Source organism: Triticum aestivum, chromosome 5A (genome assembly GCF_018294505.1).
Source record: "Triticum aestivum cultivar Chinese Spring chromosome 5A, IWGSC CS RefSeq v2.1, whole genome shotgun sequence".
Taxonomy (NCBI): domain Eukaryota; kingdom Viridiplantae; phylum Streptophyta; class Magnoliopsida; order Poales; family Poaceae; genus Triticum; species Triticum aestivum.
Window position 1 is genome coordinate 668619608 of NC_057806.1, and position 21241 is coordinate 668640848.

The 21241-nt window shown below is 47.6% G+C and overlaps 2 protein-coding genes across 4 annotated transcripts; one reads left to right on the forward strand and one right to left on the reverse strand.

The window, feature by feature from the left end:
• Positions 1-9758: 9758 nt before the first annotated feature.
• LOC123105835 (butanoate--CoA ligase AAE1) lies at positions 9759-11988 on the forward strand. Of its 2 annotated transcripts, none has more exons than XM_044527994.1 (2): positions 9759-10362; positions 10465-11988. In XM_044527994.1, exons 1-2 carry the CDS (start codon positions 9865-9867, stop codon positions 11929-11931), a joined length of 1965 nt encoding a protein of 654 aa, XP_044383929.1. In that variant the 5' UTR covers positions 9759-9864; the 3' UTR covers positions 11932-11988. The 2 variants fall into 2 exon arrangements, with proteins under 2 accessions (XP_044383929.1, XP_044383930.1); XM_044527995.1 differs by having other exon boundaries at positions 10239-10370.
• A 2262-nt stretch (positions 11989-14250) lies between these two features.
• LOC123105839 (probable serine acetyltransferase 2) lies at positions 14251-19834 on the reverse strand. Of its 2 annotated transcripts, none has more exons than XR_006451041.1 (10): positions 19276-19834; positions 18061-18258; positions 17896-17955; positions 17721-17816; positions 17621-17645; positions 16996-17090; positions 15981-16164; positions 14996-15069; positions 14731-14790; positions 14251-14651 (listed from the first exon to the last, which is right to left on the reverse strand). XR_006451041.1 is itself a non-coding variant. In XM_044527996.1 (10 exons), the coding sequence occupies exons 1-10, from the start codon at positions 19495-19497 to the stop codon at positions 14635-14637; spliced, it is 1014 nt and encodes a 337-aa protein (XP_044383931.1). In that variant the 5' UTR covers positions 19498-19826; the 3' UTR covers positions 14251-14634. The 2 variants fall into 2 exon arrangements, 1 of the variants encoding a protein (XP_044383931.1); XM_044527996.1 differs by having other exon boundaries at positions 15981-16147; positions 19276-19826.
• Between the last annotated feature and the right edge of the window lie 1407 nt (positions 19835-21241).

The window sequence follows — 21241 nt, forward strand, 5'->3', positions numbered from 1 at the left end:
TTTCAATTCTTACGGTGGTTCGTGCAAGAGTTCTCGTCATTCGTTATCATATCAATTCATGCATTGTTCCAATCCTACCGGTGGTTCGTTGAAGACGTTCTCAAATTTATGATATATCTCTCTTAATCCTTGATACGAGAATAAGTAGTGTTCCAAATCCATTGATTGTCATCAATTTAATTGGTGAAGGATAAGCATAATGTAATTCTTATTCTTGATCATCGAGTTTGTTCAATTCCTGCTTTCCGGAGTGCTTCATCATATCACATTCTCGGTTCGAGATGCTTTATCTTTTCTTTCCCGGAGTTCCTAGCTCTCGCAATTTTATCACCACAGAGTTCCATCTAAATCATTGCGAGGCTTCAATCTTATTCTTTCCACCAGTCAATTATTTTGGATCATTCTTTTATTACCGGAGTTTCTTCATGAAGGTTCTACATGATGGTTCATCAAGGATTTAATTCTTTCTCGAAGTGTTCATCGAGATTCTTCTCAAAGGAGCTCAAGTGTTCTTTATCTTGCATTTTAAAGTGCAATTCGTTCAACCGTATCATTGGAGGTGGTATTATGTCTTTCTTGATAATTTGACCTCATGTTTTCATGATTCACATGCTGTCAAGATTGGGATATTTTAAAGCCATCAACCTATTCGTTGGAATTGTCTTGGGTTTATTTTTCACCTAAAACTTTCCCTAAGGTTTGTTGCTATTATGGGTGATAATATATGATCCAAGTTCTTCAGCTATCCTCCCGGTGAATTAAGCTTCTCACCTCCTTGTTGTTATCAACCTAATATATCGGTTCTTTCTTATTCCTCTTTCTTAACGGAGTGTTTTCAACTTTACTCATATTCGTTGTTTACTTTCTTTCAATTTGTTCAACCTTTTCAAGGTTCTTTGGTTTCACTCGTTTGTCAAAGAAGCAATTAGTTTTACCTCTTCTCTTTCTCTTCTGTTGTCCCTCCGGTGCCATTCTAGATCTCGGGACGAGATCCTCTCGTAGTGGTGGAGTGTTGTAACGCCCCGAGACCGATGTGCCAGGTGTCGTGCAGTTATTCGATGTTGTTGCGTTGTCATTGCTTGCGTGTCATGCATTGCATATCATGTCATCATGCGCATTTCTTTTGCATACGTGTTCATCTCATGCATTCGAGCATTTTCCCCGTTGTCCGTTTTGCATTCCGGTGCTCCGTTCTCCTCCGGTAGTCATTTCTATCTTTCTTCCATGTGTGGGGATTAAACATTTCCGGATTGGACCGAGATTTGTCAAGCGGCCTTGGTTTACTACCGGTAGACCGCCTGTCAAGTTTCGTACCATTTGGACTTCGTTTGATACTCCAACGGTTAACCGAGGGACCGAAAAGGCCTTGTGTGTGTTGCAGCCCAACACCCCTCCAATTTGGTCCAAAACTCACTAAACTCTGCTCCATGTCCTAGAGCGTTCGATCACGATCGCGTGGCCGAAAACCGCACCTCATTTGGACTCTCCTAGCTCCCTCTATGCCTATAAATATCTCCCCCATCCGAAATCACGGGTGAAACCCTAGTCCCCCTCCTCCTCCAGCCGCCGGACAAAATCCGGACGGCCGGACGTGTCCGATTCTGCCGCCGTCGCCACGTGGCGCTCTGCGATTCGCGCCGCCACCGCGCCCACTTCCCCGCGTCTGCCCGCGCGCCGGCCCGCCGGGGCCCAGGCGGGGCCCTCCCGGCCCGACTCCTCCCGCCGCCCGCACCGACCGGGCCCGCCTCCCGCGCCGCTCGCCGCCGTCCTTCGGCCTTCGCCGCGCCGCCGCAGATCCCGGCTCCGGGGAACTCCGCCGCGGCCGCCCGGCTCGCCGCGCCGCCCGGAGGCCGGCAGCCACCTCGCCGCCGTTCCTCTCCGCCGCCGCGCCATCGCCGCCCTCGGGTCCCCGCGCCTCCCCGGCCTCCTCTCCTCCCCGGTGAACAGGAGCTCCGGCGAGGATCCGGTCAACCACGAAGAACGTGCCCCGATCCAGATCTGCTACAGTAAACCCTAATTCGGGGTAGTTTTTTTCACTAAGTCCTCAGGATTTTTAGTTCATATGCCCATGTTCGCGGCTCCGTAACTTTGCATCCGTAGCTCCGATTTGGACATATAGTATATCAAAATGTTCGCCTCGACGAGTACATCATTTCATTCCATTGCATCATTTTCATTTGAGCTCATATTGAAGCCCGAGATGCTGTTAGAAGAGGGCTTCGTGAGTTATTTGTCAGATCTGCTAGTTCATCTTAGACTTTTGTCATTTTTGCCATGATTGTGGTGTGCATGATATGCATGTGAGTCCTTTATATGTTTTGTTAAGTATCTTGTTATCTTTCCAGAGGAGCAACCCATGCATTTTTAGGATGTGTGTGGTGACTTGTGCAAGCTTGCAAAGTGAGCCACCCGGTAAATCTGTTTTCAGGGACTTAGTAGTTTTCACTAAGTCTGGGATTATTTAGTTCATGATGACATATGTTCTTGTTGTTTCCTAGTGATCCGTGCCTCTTTTGAGGATGATCAGTAAAGGAGTTTTGTTAATCTTGTTATGCTCTATCCATCCATGTCTTTGTTTGCAATTATGGAGCACCCTAGCTTGAGTCAATCGAGCTCTACTTTTGCTTCGTTGTGAATCTGGGCAGATCGTCAGCTTGTTTGCGATTTTGCCGATGTTATTGTAGTTGATCCGTGCATGCTATGCCATTGTTCTTGCCATGTCTAGCTTGTATTTTGTGCCCTTTTTATGGGTGTATGCTTGTCTTGCCATGACTTGCACCGTAGTGAGTGCATCGAGCTCGTAAACATGCCTTCGTGAGTTATGTTTCAGCAAGTCCCAGTTTTCACGAAGTCTGAAAACTGATTATATTTTTGCTATGTTCGCGTGCTTGTTAGTATATTTTATGATCCCTTTTGGCTCAAGTCCACTAAGGGACTTTTGTTAAGCTTGTTGAGTAGCTCAATGCCATGTCTTTCTTTGTCATGTTCAGGTCCTGTAGCATGTTGTTTTGTTGCTCCGAAGAGGGCTATATGATCTGAAATTGCAGACAAGTGTTAATTTCACTAAGTCTGAGATCTGTTTGTCATTTGCGTTTTTGCCATGCTTGTTTAAACCTGTTAATGGATGAATTGGCCGTAGCTCAGTGCTAGACTTTTGTTAAGCATCTTGTGTGCATCCCTGCCATGTATTTTGTTGTCATGTTTTGTGGCTGTAGCATGTTCATCTCGTTGCATTTAGATGCCTACTTGCTGTAAATCGCAGACCGGTGTCATTTTTGAATCGCTTGCCATTTCCAAACCGTAATTCCGATTCCGGCGTTCTTTATATCGTTTTTAAGCGATTTCATCTCATCTTTCCAGTGGCACCCTTGGAATTCCAATTTGAGGCCAGGTTGATGCATTTCCTGTCATCTTGCATTTTGCATCCCGCATCGCATCCCGCATAGCATATCATCTTTGCATCGTGTTGATTGAGTTTGCACGTGGTTGATTGTGTCCTTGTTGCCTGTTTGTCTTGTTTGGGTAGAGCCGGGAGACGAGTTCGCTGCCGAGGAGCCCGTTGAGTTTGCTTTTGAGGATCCAGTCAACTCTGACAACTGTGCAGGCAAGATGATCATACCCTCGAAATCACTACTATCTTTGCTATGCTAGTTTGCTCGCTCTTTGCTATGTCAATGCTACGATGCCTACCATTTGCTTGTCAGCCTCCCAATTGCCATGCCAAACCTCTAACCCACCTTGTCCTAGCAAACCGTTGATTGGCTATGTTACCGCTTTGCTCAGCCCCTCTTATAGCGTTGCTAGTTGCAGGTGAAGATTGGAGGTCGTTCCTTGTTGGAACATCTTTTATTTACTTGTTGGAATATCATTATATTGCCGTGTTATCTTAATGCATCTATATACTTGGTAAAGGGTGGAAGGCTCGGCCTCTCGCCTAGTGTTTTGTTCCTCTCTTGCCGCCCTAGTTTCCGTCATATCGGTGTTATGTTCCCGGATTTTGCGTTCCTCACGCGGTTGGGTTATAATGGGAACCCCTTGATAGTTCGCCTTGATTAAAGCTTTTCCAGCAATGCCCAACCTTGGTTTTACCATTTGCCACCTAGCCTTTTCTTTCCCTTGGGTTCTGCAGACTCAAGGGTCATCTTATTTTAACCCCCCCGGGCCAGTGCTCCTCTGAGTGTTGGTCCACCTGTCAGCTACCGGTGGCCACTAGGGGCAACTCTGGGCTGGCCTACCCGTACCTAAGACAATCTGAGTGTGCCCTGAGAAAGAGATATGTGCAGCTCCTATGGGGATTTGTCGGCACATTTGGACGGTGTTGCTGGTCTTATTTTAACCTGTCGAAGTGTCTTGAATTACCGAGATACCGAGTCTGATCGGAACGTCTTGGGAGGAGGTCTATTCCTTCGTTGACCGTGAGAGCTTGTCATGGGCTAAGTTGGGACTCTCCTGCAGGGATTGAACTTCGAAAGCCGTGCCCGCGGTTATGGGCAGATGGGAATTTGTTAATGTCCGGTTGTAGATAACTTGAACCTTAATTAATTAAAATGAATCAACTGAGTGTGTCACCGTGATGGCCTCTTCTCGGCGGAGTCCGGGAAGTGGACACGGTGTTGGAGTAATGTTTGCGCAGGTTGCTCTCTAGTTTCTCGCTCGCGCTTTGCCTCCTCTTCTCGCTCTCCTTTGCGAATAAGTTAGCCACCACACTTGCTAGTCGCTTGCTGCAGCTCTACTCATATTTTACCTTGTCTTACCTATAAGCTTAAATAGTCTTGATCGCGAGGGTGCGAGATTGCTGAGTCCCTGTGGCTCACAGATTACTATTACACTAGATGCAGGGTCTGATGATTCCGCTCCAGGAGACGCGTATGAGCTTAAGTGGGAGTTCGATGAAGACTCTCAACGATACTACGTTTCCTTTCCCGGCGATCAGTAGTGGTGCCCAGTTGGGGGTGATTGGGACCGTGTCGCATGTTGGGTTCTCTTTTATTTTGGCGCCGTAGTCGGGCCATGAGTGTTTGGATGATGTAATGTTATTTATGTTCTTGATTGACGTGGCGAGTGTAAGCCAATTATGTTCTCCCCTTTATTATTCATATTACATGGGATGTTGTGAAGATTGCCTAATTTGCAACATATGCCTTCAATGCAATTATGTCTCTAAGTCGTTTCTCGACATGTGGGAGCTATAGTCGCATCGAGGGTGTTACACAGCTAGCCAGTTGTAGCCTCGCAGAACTTCCATCTGTGGACAGCTCCACTGTCTAGTTGTAGTTAGGAAGTGAAGGTGTTCAAACATATTGGGTGCCGTAGACAGTTCTCCGAGCGAGGACAATATTACGTTCCGTTGATGACCGAGGACAAAGGGTTGTTGATAAAGAGCTTGAAGCTCGCCATTGGTGGCGATGTGGATCGTACCCATGATGACGAGGTGTCGCGTTCACCCTCACGACGTGGTTCTGCAGTAGCCAAGCAAAACCAAGTTAATAAGCTCTCTGAACAACAGTCGAGCACCACACTAGAGAGAAAGATGGAGAGAAACATAGAAACATACCGGGATCCAGGGGTGGATAGGCCGGCGATCGTCTTGGGCCGGGGTCGCTGCTGCAGATGGCGGCGGCGGGGGAATAACTAGCTGAGGTTGCTAGAAAGAGGGAGTACTAACTAGCTGAGGCTGCAAGAACAAAAGAACAATTTTACCACTACCTTCTTCAAAAGATGAAGTGAGTCAGATAATGTCTACAGAGATGCAAGATGTCATAATAATGCCCAGCAGAGAAACGCGGAACAGGCCGCACCTTCGCACATCATTTGCACGCAAAAAGGGACTAAAATGAGCTAGACGGAGAACTTGAATCGCGGATTGCGGACTGTCCTTTTTTACGAAAACAAGGTTAAATTAACAGATGTGTGAGGTGTGGTAAGGTGAGAGCTGGCTGTACAACGACGAGCATGCTCTTTTCCCTATCATCGTATACATTTGTTATACTGAAAGGACCATGTGAGGTAGAATTTGCATCAACAGCATTACGACAACGTCTGCCACTCTAAAAACCACCAACTTTAACAGATCCACTTTGCCAGAACACCACTACTTGAAAAATTTCGCTGTCCAGACAGAACACCCACCAGGCATTATCATGTAAGTAGTACTGACCTACCGGAGAAACAGAAGAAGACGTCTGCCCTTACCTTCTTCAACGGCAGCAGTTGGGGCAGCCGAGCAGCCTGCGGTGGGGAGGCGGAGGGGGGGTGGAGGGGTCGAGCGCCATCGCGCGCCGCTTCCGCGGCTCGCCGGCCCGGTGTTGAAGCGGATTCCGCCCGCCGCCTCGCCTGTCGCCTCACACGGTGGAGCTCGAGCGGAGTGGCGCCGCGGGTTTCTAGGGTTGCTGTCGCTGTGACTAAAGGGACCCAAGTTCAGCCTCGTACTACTCCCTCCGTTCACTGATACAAGGCCACTATATACTTTTATATTTTTAGGTCTAATAATTTGGATCATTAATTTTACCGGAAAAGTGAGTCATATGTCATAAAAAGTATGCCATTGAACGCACATATCAAAGAAATTTTATTAACATATTTTTGATGACATATAATTCATACTTTGTTGACCAAAATTAGAAACCAAAATTTGACAGAAAAAAAACATGTGACCTTATATATAAAAATGGAGCACTACTATAATTTCTATTTTTGCCGAGTTTCAATCTCGGCAAAAACTTCGCCGGGTGCCAAACTCGGTGCACCACACTTGACTGGACGGGCCCGTCAAGTCTTTCTATCACGAACTTAGTGAATGTTTTAAACAATGTTTGTTGATTTTCTACCAGAAAAAACTCGGTGAACCACGCCGTCAGACGGGACGGGTCGTTATCAAGTCTCGTCTGGCCAAAACTCGACAAAGATGTGACCCCTGGAACGAAAAATAGAAAATGTCCGCCGAGTCTCTGTTAGACACAACTCGGCAAACAAAGGTCGTCGTCACGGCTCCGTTGCCTGTTGTACAACAGGGCCCACCTGTCAGACTTTATGGGTTTTTTCTGACCGGAACTTGACGAACTTGAGATTCTACCGAGTTTATTTAATTCGCCAAATTGTTTTTCGTTGGAACCAGGCAAAGCCATAGCTCTGCCGAGTTGCTTATCACTGTCGAGTCCAATTTTGAATCAAACTCGGCAGACAAAAGTTTGCCGAGTTCTCGATAGAATGAACTCAGCGCGGTTCTGGAACTCATGACAAAACTAGATTCTAGTAGTGAAGGGAGTACTACGTTACACTACCACTAATAATCTTGGTCTCTGAACGGTCCGTTTGATGAGCCGCACGTGTCCGTGCATCCCGATCGCGGCACGGGACGAAGCAGACCTTTGGGTTATGTGTGGATTATGGCCAAAGTGCACCCTATAAATTTTTTGGTTATGATTCAAAGATTGATCTTTGTTTGGATGGTTGCCAAAAAAATTCATGTCGATGAAGTAATTCTGGTTGGCCAATGCTATGATAGGAAAACTTTGAGCCACTTTATGATGCGATGATAAATCCCGCATGAAGCCATTCCGCAGACATTTATTTTTCATTATGCATGTCATTATCTTCGTTATCTCTTTATATACATGATGAATTGTCTTCATAAGTTGAAGAGGATCTCCACAAAGTAAAACCTGCCATGTGCATTTGCATTCAAAAGCAAACTGCCTATATGCACATCTTCAGGGGGAGCCCTTTGCTATTTATGAAGACAATATCTCAATCCTTAAACTTTCACATACTTTTATCCGCGTGATCTGAAGACTTGTTACATTTGAGGATTGTGAATCCTCCGGCCGGTTAGGCGTCGCGTTCTGAGAGTCCAAGAGTCATTGTGGATCGCTGGTGAACAAAGTCTGTGAAGGTTTGGGAGTCTACCTTGAAGACTTACCAGAGTGATTGGGCGATGACTGTGTGTCCTTAGCTCAAGGGGAATAAGATGAAGACACGGTCTTCTGAGTTAAATCTCAGTAACACGGTCTCCTTAACCATACGTACAGTTGTCACAGCAACTGGAACTAGTCTGCCAAATCCTTGTCTTCATCAAGCTACTGGTTCTATCCTCCACTTCCTTTTACTTTACAGTTTGTCTTGGTGGAGTCATTGCTTGCCTGTATGATCTGATTGACTTCACTGAGTGAAGACTGTCTACTTTTTGGCTTCATACTATCTTCCATCCTGATCCATACTACCTAGCTACTAATAGTCTTCGTGTTTTCACTTCATTGCTTACTTCACTATGGCTTGTCTGGTGTAGTCTACCTTCCGCTGCATATCAATAGGTTCATTTCTACTGTTTGTCTTCAAAACCCCCGTGTTTTGAAAACTTTCATAAAAATCGCCTATTCACCACCTTCCCCTTAGTCAATAACTAGCACTTTCAATATCACCTACCTCAGTAACCTTTTTTAGTCGCCACCTCAATAACCTTACCCACAAACGTCGCTAGCCCAATAGTCACAGACGAGTGAGTGACAACAACATCCAAACCACCACAGTCAACAGAGGCGGGCGGTTGGCTGGGCTCCAACAGTAATGGTGAGGGTGTCATGGGCACCGCCGAGGCCCCTAGTTAGCCCATCTCACTCAGAAGCGTCATCGAGAGAGGCAAAGTGAGCTCTCTAGCTCTTGCAACGCATGCATAATTTGCGGTATTGGAGCCACAACCTGAACGATGACTTAACTCTTGGAAGAAGTTGGCATCACAGGCAGGGTCCAGCATAAGGAAGGGACCTCCATAGAATGTTGCCCCCCCCCCCCCCCTCATCTGTATAACCAATGAAACTTGGGCAGCGGAGACACAACCGGCACGACCTGGAGTTCACCCAGAGTAGCCTCTGCTCTTGCGAAAACACTTCCAACATGCCTAAGGCAGTACCGAAGCTCAGTGTGACAACCTCCTTCGCGAGGACAAGATGCAAAGGCACGCCAACTAGGGTAGCATTGTCGTTGGGTGCAGGCGGTGGGGGAGGTGATGAACTAGCTCGCCAAGGTGTCATAGTCTTGTCGGTACATGATTCTGCCCGACAGAATTGAGCGATATGACCGAACTAGAGGCAACACTTACACCGGATTGGTTGCATGCAATGGCATGGTGACCTTTGGAGAGTTAACGAAAGCAACGATCCCGCAGCCACCCCCGGGACGATCTGGTGACTTGAACTTTGATTTGTCTGGAACGGCGAGGTCTTGCATCCTTGGTGGTTTGAATTAGTGTAATCACGCCAATGCGAGCTGCATTTTCTCGTCTTCAAACAGTTATGTATTGATCGGCTCACAGACATGTTACCCCGAATATACCAAATCACTATGTTCTCTAGAACTAGGGTTCAAAAGAGAAGTAACCAGGCGACGGCGAAGTAACTTTTGGATTTTGCTAACCACCGAACATCGGATTTTTAAGCAATCCAAGAGAACACTCTTAGGATCGTCAAATCCGAATCAAACGCGTGACAATTTTTCTACGCAATGTTTTCTGCAATTTTTTTATAATACACGGCAATTGTCGCTTTAGGGCATGGTAAACCCTTACGAACAACATGACAATTTTTTTTATCTATTTTCGCATGTCAATTCTGTGCGTCCGCTGGGAAATTTTTAAAATCCGACGTCAGTTTTGAAACATTTCTCCTAAATTTTTTCTTGATGTGCGTACCTCCGTAGCAAGCACGCAAGTAATCCAACAACCGATCCCATCCCATCCCATCAGTGCCTGTTGTTGTTATCCAGAGGGCAGCTTGAAGATGCAAGTTGGTTGTCTGCATCCCACACAGCCGCGTGGCCTGCGTGATCCTCCTCCTGACACCATCACTGTCACTCTCAGAGCAGGCCCCCGCCATGAGCAGCAGCAGAGCCGCGCTGCTCCGTAGACTAATAGCCCATCGCCGCCGCAGCATCGTCAGCGTCAGCGACGGCATCGGGTCAGTCCAGCGCCAGCTGATCCGCCACCATTATTCTAATCCCCACCATGGTTATTCTAATCCCGTCCCCGATCTCGCCGGGGCGCGCGCGTTTACTTCTTTATCCACGCCATGGCCATGCCGCCCGCCCGCGCCGTTCGCCTCCCTGTCACCGTCGTCCTTCTTCTCGAGCCTGCTTGGAAGGGGTGCGGAGGCGGAGGTGCTGGACATGGACGCCGGCACGGTGCGGTGCGCGGCCAACTACGCGCCGCTCACGCCGCTCAGCTTCATCGAGCGCGCCGCGGCGGTGTACGGCGACCGCGCCGCGGTGGTGTACGGGGAGGCCCGGCGGCGCACGTGGAGGGAGGTGCGGGAGCGCTGCGTCCGCGTGGCCGCCGCGCTCGCCGCACGTTTCGGCGTCGCCCGCGGTGACGTGGTGAGTATGTATGGAACTGCCGTCACGCTCCCTCTGCTTTTTGCTTTGCTTGCTCTCTGCCAGTAAGAACTTGTCTGTTTTTTCACTATTCGGAATGTGCAGGTGGCTGTCCTCAGCCCCAACGTGCCGGCGATGTACGAGCTACACTTCGCCGTGCCCATGGCCGGCGCCGTCCTCTGCACGCTCAACACGCGCCACGACGCGCCCATGGTGTCCGCCCTGCTCAAGCACTCCGGCGCCAAGGTGTTCCTCGTCGAGTCCAGCCTCCTCGACGTCGGGAGAGCCGCCCTCAAGCGCCTCGCCGACTCAGAGCCCGGCGCCGCCAGCATTCCGGTCCTCGTAACCATCTCGGACGACGCCGGCCAAGACTCCGGCCGGGCGGCGGACTACGACTACGAGGGTCTCATAAAGAGCGCTCCGTCTGAGTTTGACATCCGGTGGCCCGCGGACGAGCTGGACCCGATCACGCTCAACTACACGTCCGGCACGACGTCGCGGCCCAAGGGCGTGGTGTACAACCACCGCGGCGCCTACCTCAACACCATCGGCACCGTCCTCGCCTACGACATCACCCCGATGCCGACCTACCTGTGGACGGTGCCCATGTTCCACTGCAACGGCTGGCACCTGCCGTGGGGCGTGGCCATGCAGGTCGGCACCAACGTCTGCCTCCGCCACTTCACCGCCGCCCTCATCTTCGACAGCATCGCGCGCCACGGGGTGACGCACATGGGCGGCGCGCCCACGGTGCTCAACATGATCGTCAACGCGCCGGCCGCGGACCGGAGGCCGCTGCCGGGCACGGTGCGCGTCATGACGGGCGGCGCGCCGCCGCCGCCCCGCGTGCTTGCCGGGATGGAGGAGCTCGGCTTCGCGGTGTACCACATCTACGGCCTCACGGAGACGTACGGCCCGGCCACCGTGTGCACGTGGATGCCGGAGTGGGACGCGCTGCCGGCGGAGGAGCGCGCGCGGCTCAAGGCGCGGCAGGGGTTCCAGCACGTCGCGATGGAGGAGGTCGACGTCAAGGACCCGACGACCATGGAGAGCGTGCCGCGCGACGGCGAGGCGGTGGGCGAGGTGATGTTCCGCGGCAACACCGTCATGAGCGGATACTACAAGGACATCACCGCCACCAAGGAGTCCATGGCCGGCGGGTGGCTGCACACGGGGGACCTCGCCGTGCGGCACCGGGACGGGTACATCCAGCTCAAGGACCGGGCCAAGGACATCATCATATCAGGCGGCGAGAACATCAGCTCCATCGAGGTGGAGTCGGTGATCTTCAGCCACCCGGCGGTGCTGGAGGCAGCGGTCGTGGCGAGGCCCGACGACCACTGGGGGGAGACGCCATGCGCTTTCGTCAAGCTGAAGGACGGTACTATTGCCACGGAGGCAGAGATCATCGGCTTCTGCCGGGAGAGGCTGCCGCACTTCATGGCGCCCAAGACGGTGGTGTTTGAGGATCTGCCCAAGACTTCGACGGGGAAGACGCAGAAGTTTGTTCTCCGGGAGAAGGCCCGGGCAATGGGCAGCCTTACCAAGATAGGAAACAGCAGCAAACTGTAATATTTGTTTGAAAATGATGTGACATGTCGATTAGAATTGAAGCCATTCAGTTGTTAACTAGCACCCCGTTTTAGTAAGACCATGTCGACTAAAACCCAAGTCATTCTACTTGATCGAGTTGAAGCAAATTCTAAATTGTGATGAACTTATACACGATAGCTAAATGTCAATAGACTGACTTTAGCTATTGTGGTCAGTCGATTTCGAATGAAGGGAGGAGAAGGAAGGAGAAGGGGCTCGCCGGAGGGCTACCCCATTATCTATCTTAGGGTTTAGAGTGAGGGCGGTGGTGGGGCGGTGGTAGGGCTTCACGGGAGAAAAAAATTGAACGTGGGCGGGGTTAGAGGGATGGCCGGGGCGGCGGCAATTCCCGCGGTGGGGGTGGTTCAGGGGAGGGCGGTGCGACGAGGCGGTCACGGGAGCGGTGCTGGGTGCGGGCGGATGGCCGGCGGTTCGGCCGGTGGTATGTTTGGCACGTCTAAGAAGAAGAAGAAGTCTGGAGATAGAAGAAGCAATCTGCACCGTTTATTTTTCATCCAACGGCTGAAATGAAATCAACTGACCCGTATTCATTTTTCAGGCGACTTACGTCAAGCCATTCCCTTATTGCACATCTAAATGACTCATCAAACTAGAAAGAACAAGAAAAAAGACCAAAAAAATGCTTGCACTAATCTTAATGTAAAATCAATGACAAAGGAATTAGATGTACAATACTTGGAGCATATCTAGATGTTCTTTAGCAAAATTGAAAAAATATTGTAGAAAAATTGTCACGCTGCGCGGTTGTATTTGGGGAGCTGTTTCACCACCTCCGCCCACCGTCTGCACCCACCAACGATGCTACCCCAACTGACGTGCCTTGCAGCTTGTCCTCACGAAGGAGGTTGAGGTGTTTCGCACTGAGCTTCGATAGTGCCTTTGGAGTGTTTTTGCGAGAGTAGAGGTTGCTCTCGGCGAACTCCAGGTCGTGTTGATTGTGTCTCTGATGCCTGGGCTTCAAGTTGGTTTTACAGATGGGGTGGGGGCAACCCTCTATGAAGGTTTCTTTCCTCGTGCTAGACCCTGCCTGTGTTGCCAACCACTTGTAGGAGTGGAGTCACCGCTGAGGTTGTGGCTCCAATATTGCCGTTTATGCCTGAGCTGCAAAAGCTATGTAGGGAGCCCATTTGCCTCTATCGATGGTGCTTCCGAGTGAGATGGGCTCGCTAGGGGCCTCTGCGGTGCCCACGACACCCTCACCACCATCGTTGGAGCCCAGACAGTCACTCACCTTTGTGGACCATGGTGGTTCTATGACCATTTGGCAGGCGGTGTTTGTGTGTGACAATATTACTGAGGTAGGTAAGTTGGCACAAAATTCCAAGGATCTATTCACGGAAGAGCTTTGTGACTTGTTCATCCGGCTTTAAATGTGGTAGGTCTTGTAGGAGTATTTGTCAAGTCGATTGCTTGCCTACTGACGAGAAAGGGGGCAAAATCAAGAAGGTTGAGGTCTTTCAGGAGCCAGAAGTGTGGCGTCATTGTGTAGGCGTTTGTGGTTGTTTAATGGATAGTCCTCAGTTTCTTTGCTTAATGGATAGTCCTCGGTTTCTTCGATCATCCTCATGGTTTGGCTTGTCATTGTGGATTTAGTGATGTTCGTTCTCTTCAACCGAGGTACTTTTGTTGGGGTTTATTTTGAGATGTACTCCATCCGTTTCTAAATATAAGCCTTTTTAGATATTGCGATACAAACTGCATACAGATGCATATAAATATATTTTAATCACTCATTTTGCTCTGTATGTAGTACGTATTGGAATATTTTTAGGCTTATATTTAGGAACGGAGGGAGAACAAGTGTGGAGGCTTGTGGTCGATAGTTGGGTGTTGAGAATGTTTGTCAGACTAACCTTTCAATCATGGGGCTTTATACTTTGTGAGTAGTCCACATGTGATCTACATGTAAGAGTTTTCATCCAGTTTTTCATCAATTAACCGGGAAACTATCTTCTGCTTAATCAACGAGACAAAAAATTTGCCTCCGTTCCAGGAAAAAATTTGGCTTGACTTGGCCTGTTTACTTGGGGATCTGATCAAGGCCCAGTTCTTTTGACCGAATCTCCCATAGTCATGAGAATCAAACCTCCACCCAGCTTCTCCTAGAATCTTGAATGCATATTATTTTGACAATCCTAGTTGTTTTGAACTATCTAGGATTGTAAAAAAAATATGAATTCAAGATTCTAGAAGAAGCTAAGGGAGGTCCGATTCTCAAGATTCTAGGAGAATCGGCCGAAAGAACTAGGCCCGAGTACGCCAACATATCGCAAAATAGAAATTTAAATGCAGAGACGACCAGGCCACGCATAACTACTTTCTTTTGATGCTGATCCAGAAAAGTGTAGCTGGCTCACATAGTTGAGGCCACACGCACTGATCTGAGGTATCTACAGCTTGCTGCTGGAGATCTCTACAGATTATATCTGTACCATTCCTTCCAGTTTTTACAGAAAACATCTTCACATTATTGCATCAGTAAGGGCACATGATAAATACATCTGGGGAGCTTTCGGAGACCCTTGGCGGGCTCGCCTGCATGGTCTCACAAGAGGGTTGCTGGGCAGGGGGAAGCACCACTCATGCGTCGCCAAATATCCAGCGCCCTATGTCCTCCAGGATGTAGAAATGTCCAAAATTCCATTCATCCTTGCAAGTTTTTTACTTCACGACACTCCCTGCGAATCACGGGTATGTTGTCGTAAAAGAAACGCATAGCTGAAGTGTACACTTGTTACAGATATATCGGTAACTCACCATTGGATCTACCGTCTGGAAAACTACCGGCAACATGCTCGAAATAATCTCTCCTTGCATCTGCATTGAAAAAAAAAATGAATGAGGAAACACAGCTCATAAAAATATATGCACAAGGAACGAGCGCCCACCGGCTGGCACCACAGGCTAGTCGGCCTGGGATTGAATCCTTACACTGCTATATTATTAGGCTGGCTAGTTACTCCTAGCCACCCATTCATTGAACTCGTTTGAAAATAAAAGCAACAACTATGCACACACTTACCATGCTTCATAGTTAACGAAGGGTCTTCTTTCTCTGTATAGCCAACTACCTTCGCAGGATTTCCTACCGCCATGCTTTCAAACACAAAACAAGTGTCAAAACAATGATGATCAACATAAAGCAGATAATAATCACGGTGCAAGACTAGTTATGAAAGACATAGGGAAATGAAAACTTAACAAACAATAACAATGGAGGCAAATGTTAAGAAACTAAATGTTCACAAAAACAGACTGAGCCATTATTAGTATATCTAAAGGTGTACTGGATCGCAGGCTTTAAGCTTCAGTGTATGTGTATCCATTCAAAAATTAATGCATATATTCCTTCCTACTTTAAAACCACTAGTGAACTTCTTTAACTCAGAGAATATTATAGACCCTTGTCAGGCCCACCAGGCTACAAGTGAATATGTTCAAATTGAAAAGGGAATAAAATCGACTATTTACTAATGATGAGCATAATTAGACCTCTCTATCCTACTTGAGGGGAAACCGGACGACCATGAAAAAACAGTATCCTAAAGGGCGCTCCTTTAAAAACTACAAATACTTATAATGCCGCATTCGTTGGAAATATTCAAGGCGTAGCATTCAGTAGCTCAATTAGTAAAGCAAATACAGTATTCTACACTAAGCAACAGTATTCAGATTGTTAGAGTACGTAATGGGCCTAATGGGGGGAGTCAAGTAAACCTCTCTATATAAGGGGAGGAGATGTATCAATCTAATCAAGTAAGAATTAAGAAGGAAATCCCTTCCCTCTTGCCCGGCCGTGGGCAAAAAGGCCCCCGGCCGGCCTTCTCGCGCCCTCCTAGCAGCCACATAACACAGATCATGTATTCTTCTTGTTTTCTGTCTTTCTAAGGAAATCGCATTGCAAGAACGAGAATATATATCATATCTACTGATGCTCATTACTAACAAAATTTGGCATTGCAGCATCATTACTTAAGAATTTAAATTAAGTCCAACTTCTTTCTAACCTGTGAGGCGGTACATGCTTTAAAACAAGGGAACCAGCGGCAATCATGGCACCTTCGCCTACAGTTATGTTGCCAAGGATAGTAGCACCAGCTCCAAGAAGAGCTCCCTGACCGATCTTGGGGTGCCTATCTCCGTGTTCCTTTCCAGTACCTCCAAGTGTAACACCCTGTAGCAAAGGCCTACCTGGTAAGCTGGTGAACAATTAGGAACCTTCTATAATTAAATTTTGACCAAAAAGGAAACACCACGGGAACACACATATGAAGGCCATACTTAGGCTATATATTTAGTTCGAACCAAGGGAGGACTACATTCGTCACAAAAGATTTTACAAAACTGAAAATAAGCATGCATGGTAAGAAAGCGCAAAACAAGCACCCCTTATGTTTTGCTACCTTCTCTTATATTATCTCATACAGCAAAAATTGAAATATTTCCTCAAGCCTAGCATTTGGTTCCGCTCGGGTATCATTTCTCCTGAATATGTGTTTGTTTGGTCTGGGACGCGAACGAATACGGAACAGAGGGGATTCCGTATCAGGTCGGGAACGGACGTTTTTGGGGATGTGATGTGTTGTATCCGATAGCATCGTAACAAAAACAGAATGGACGAACTAAACGGCTGCTACTGTTTCCTAAAGCATTGCAATCAAAGTGGGATTTTTCAGCCCTTCCAAACACGTCGTAAGATATTCACCTGATGTGAATTGAATGATTCATAGTTGTACAAAAACAAAAATATTCAACAAAAGAATTTAAATTGATGTGCACGTAGATATTTCGTTATCTGAATCATATTATCCATTTTTTATAGTATGATAAAAGCAAATGAAAGAAATATTTAATTATTTGCACAAGGACAATTTAAAACTATAGGAAACAAGATATGTGACAGAGCTAACAACCAGAGAAGAAGAAAAATAAGTTAAATTCTGGATGGAATTAAAAATTATATTGAAAAGTAATGCTTTATGTTAAAATCAGAAATAGCAAGAACAGGGTGATGCATGTCACCTGCATTAATGAAACCCAGTTGCCAACAACAGCAGTTTCACCAATGACTAGACCTGTTCCATGATCCAACAATATTCCTTCTCCAATTTTGGCAGCTGCAGATTTAGCATTAAAGAATGTTAAGAGAACAGACTAAAATACCATATCATACCACAATAGAACAAAGACACCAGTTAAGATCACAGGTTTACTTTTAAAAACTCAAAAGCAAATATCATCCGAGTATGAGGATATATTTAAGGATTTGATGCTTATAAATTCATAAATTGGTAAATAACTGCAGACTCATACATAAGCAAGCTTTAGAAAATGATTAAAACATGAGCAATGCTTCTATGCTCCCAAAAAGTGAACACAATTACAAAGACAAACCTTGGTTCAGGTTAAGATATTTACTAGGATAACATAAACATACATACATATTCCCAAGCAGCAGATCCATATGCACTAGTAAAGGCAACAAAACACATTTCCGCGAAGGTAATAGAAAAAGCTAAACATCAAGTAGCTATTTTTTGAGTGGAAAAGCCAAACATCATATAGCTCAAGAGCAACCCCAGTATTAAACACATAGCAGGAAATATAAGACAATTTTGTACAGATATATGATACACCAATGATATACCTGGGTGTATATCCACTGCAAAAACCTGAAAAGAGAAGGATAGCACATGTTAAACATAAATGTATGCTAAAAACCTGCTTCTTAAGAAATCAAGGTTCACCTCACTGATACGGCTTTGCAGCGCCAACGCCAGAACCTTACGCCCTTGATTCCATAAAACATGAGCTATCCTATAGGACTGCAAGGAATGGTAACCCTGTAGCAGTTTGCAAGCAACATGAGTCTTGTTACCTTTTCCGGATATGAACGATATGATAGCATGATTTTGTAGTCACCTTTAGGTATAATAGGGCCCAGCTATATTGTGCACAGGAAGGATCTCTTCCTTTGAAGGCCTAAATTTAGACAAGGAGACCATTAATGCAACGATAGCGTGATACAGAACAAATTAACATGCACACACAAAACACGACACCTCAATAGGACAATGATACACTCACCTGAGCATCAAGGCGAATGGAACGGCGTATATCTACGTCATTCATCATGACGTCATTGAAAATGTCGATTAGCTGAGTCGCAAGTAAGGTTGGATCTTCAAGCCTGTTTGCAAGGACGAAGCTCAACGCCCGCTCCAGACAGTCGTGAGATAATACGCTCGCATATAAGAAGCTACTTAAAATAGGCTCCTTCTCTGCCTGCGAAATGCGGATACTGCCGTCAGTCATCATGTAAAACTAACAGTAAACATGATGCAAAGTTTTGCAATAAGACAAGAAGAGTATAAGAGTCAACGACACTCAAAAGCATAGCTTCGCGACAATAAAGCTCGGATGTCGGACGTGAGTCATGCATGCCTAAGGCTTGATTGGGCACAAAATGTTTCCGGTTCCTGCATCTTATTGGCATTGGCACTTCACACACCTTTACAAGACAGTCAGATTTCAGCATCATCAGATGTGAGTTGCCTGAAATGTTTTCCTTTCCCAGAGTTGACCTCTGAGCAGTGACAACATATAAACGCACTGAGGCTTCTAGCTCACACCGCATAGTTTGAATTGATTGCACTTTTGCCTCCATAAATTACTTTGGCTGAACTGAACTATCAACTAGTACTATTACACAATATCTAGTTCAGAAGAACAATAAGTCCAAGCACTAAAGAGGAAGTAGCACTTTTACCACATCAACTAGCTATATTTAAACAATAAAATTATCAAGACCATATGTGTAAATGTAATACACCACTATCGAACTGAACTTCACTCACTCAGTCACTCGATATATATGTGCAAGCAAATTCGAAGGCTAGAAAAAGCTAGCTCAAGAGAGAAAGAAAATCCAGTTGCAGTTGTTCATTAAATTCGAAGTCTAGAAATAGCTAATGACGCAGAAGAAGAGATAAAATTAAGTCCAGTTGCAGTATTTTGACCATTAAATTCGAAGGCTGGAAAAAATATAGTAGTGACTTGAAAGAACTGGATTCTTGCCGCCTGGGATCAAAATTCAGTCAACTGAACCTCGGGAAACACGAGAAAGGTCACGAGACCAGGAAATCGCCGCCCAAAAAACGCAGCTTTTCCTCGTCGCTCCAGCCCCAAATTCACCACCAGGGTGCAACCAGAGAAAAAATTACAGCGATCGAATAAAAATAAGAACGGCGCAACGCGAGCGAATCTGCGATGGAGCGGCGGGATGGCATGGACGGCGCTCACCTCGGACCTGGCCTCGGCCTTGACGGCCTCCCATATGGGGTCCCCGGCGGCGGAGGGGTCGAGGAGCACGGCCCGCGCCCGCGAGCTCCCCATGACGTAGATGGGGAACATGGCCTCGGAGCGCGGGGCCCGGCCGCCGCCCCGCCGCTCCCCCGTCGCCTCGCCGCCGCCGGCGTGGTCCTCCGACACCTTCTCGACCACGAGGCACTCGCACGACGACATGGGCGCGCCGGGCGCCGGCGCTCCCGACGGCGGGGTACGTATCTAGGTTTTCGCCGCCGGCGGTCCGACGCCGGGGCCGGGCGGGGAGGCGCGGGGGTGTGGGGCGAGCGGCAAAAGGAAGGAAAGGAGCGGTTGGGAGCAGAGGAGAGCGGCGAGGCGGGACCGGCAGCAAGGGACGGTGGTGGAGAGGTGAGGGCCGGGCGTGCGCGCGTGGGTGGCTGGGCGGTGTGGCGCGGCGCGGCGGGGCGGGCGTTTGTAGGCTTGCGCTTTTGGTCGGGGTCCGTCGTGGGAATTTTGCGGCGCGTGGGGGAGAGGATGGGATCACGGGGCCCGCCCGACCCCCGGACCTGTGCCGGAACGGCGGCCGCGAGCCCGCTGGGGTTTGGCTGGCGTGTGGGACCGTGGATGCGCACCGCGCCGCACAACCAACGGTGGAAAATAGCAGAACGGTGGCGTTGTGGGTGTGCAACGCCCGCGGCGCCTCTCTCCTGCTCGGCTCGGGCGTGCCGTTGCAGCTCGTTTGGAGGTGTTTCATTCTATTTTCAAACTTTCGATCTATCCATCAACTAACATCAGGAGTAAAAATTACATCCAGACGACTACAAGTACTACGGCGAGCCTAAGCCACGCCGGCATCATCGCCCCTCCCTCATCAGAGCCGGGAACAAATTGTTGCAGTAGACAGTCGAAAAGTCATCTTGCTAATGACTCGTAAGACCAAGGCGTCAGAACAACAGCCGCCGTCAATGAAGAAAAGCGTGGATCGAAAGGATCCAACCCGCAGACACACTTACGTAGGTGAATGAGGACCGGATCCCAGCGGATCCACCGAAGACAAACGCCGACCAGATCTCACGAGATCCGCCAGAGACACAGCTCCGCACGTCTTCCGACGAAGCTAGAAGCACCGCCGGGACGGACGCTGGGCGAGGGCAATCTTATTCCATCTTTAGAAAACGGGTCATACGAGACGAGGCGGACTGGCCAGAGGCAGGGAAACCCTAGCGAAGAGCCTTGGTCGGAGGAGGCACGAGCGAAGGGGTCTTCACTCCGCCCCTTGTAAGTTGGTTTTCCCTCTACAACCTTCTTGGTTTGGAATATTCCAAACCAAATTGATACTTTTTTTCTTATCTTTATGAAAACCAAGCAATGCATTAACTCAATCAAATCTTACCAAAACAATATCCTGCATCAACTCAATCAAATCAAATCTTACAAAAACTCAATTAAATCATAACTTTCCTTGCATTCCCCTATATATGCACATAACAAATTAAACCTTACTAAAACTCAACTAATCAAAACTTTCATCGCCTTTCTCTACACATACTCGATTCAAATCTTATCAAAACCTAGAATATGGTGGGCGTAAGGTATATGTCAAACACGATTAGTACTGAACCACTAGAATATATATGTCCCCGCTACAACGCACCAGCAATTAGCTACTTACAGTAGTTGTTCGATCATAAACCCACACACAGACAAAAAAAAGATTAAATGGCTTTAGATTTTGAGGTGAGTTCAATTCAAATTGACCATGGTACGGTTTCCAAAAAAATATGTATGTCACATGCTATAAAGGAGGAGAGATGCTCCACTCTGAATCGAATATAATAACATAGCCATAATTTCCAAGTATGTCTTAGTTTTGGCACCACTAATTTTAAGATGTAGTGCACAAAATTCCATTTCAAGCAAAAAGAATCACCATGTGATGAGGTGTTTCTAACATTATGGCTCC

What these genes read in the sequence shown, in the direction of transcription:
- LOC123105835 (XM_044527994.1), top strand. Translation starts at nt 9,865, where the DNA reads ATGAGCAGCAGCAGAGCCGCGCTGCTCCGTAGACTAATAGCCCATCGC. An exon ending in GCGTCGCCCGCGGTGACGTG is followed by an intron (nt 10,363 to 10,464) that starts GTGAGTATGTAT and finishes CGGAATGTGCAG; the next exon opens with GTGGCTGTCCTCAGCCCCAA.
- LOC123105839 (XM_044527996.1), bottom strand. Translation starts at nt 19,497, where the DNA reads ATGTCGTCGTGCGAGTGCCTCGTGGTCGAGAAGGTGTCGGAGGACCAC. An exon ending in TGCAAAGCCGTATCAGTGAG is followed by an intron (nt 17,646 to 17,720) that starts GTGAACCTTGAT and finishes TTCTCTTTTCAG; the next exon opens with GTTTTTGCAGTGGATATACA. An exon ending in ACTGGGTTTCATTAATGCAG is followed by an intron (nt 16,148 to 16,995) that starts GTGACATGCATC and finishes CCTTTGCTACAG; the next exon opens with GGTGTTACACTTGGAGGTAC.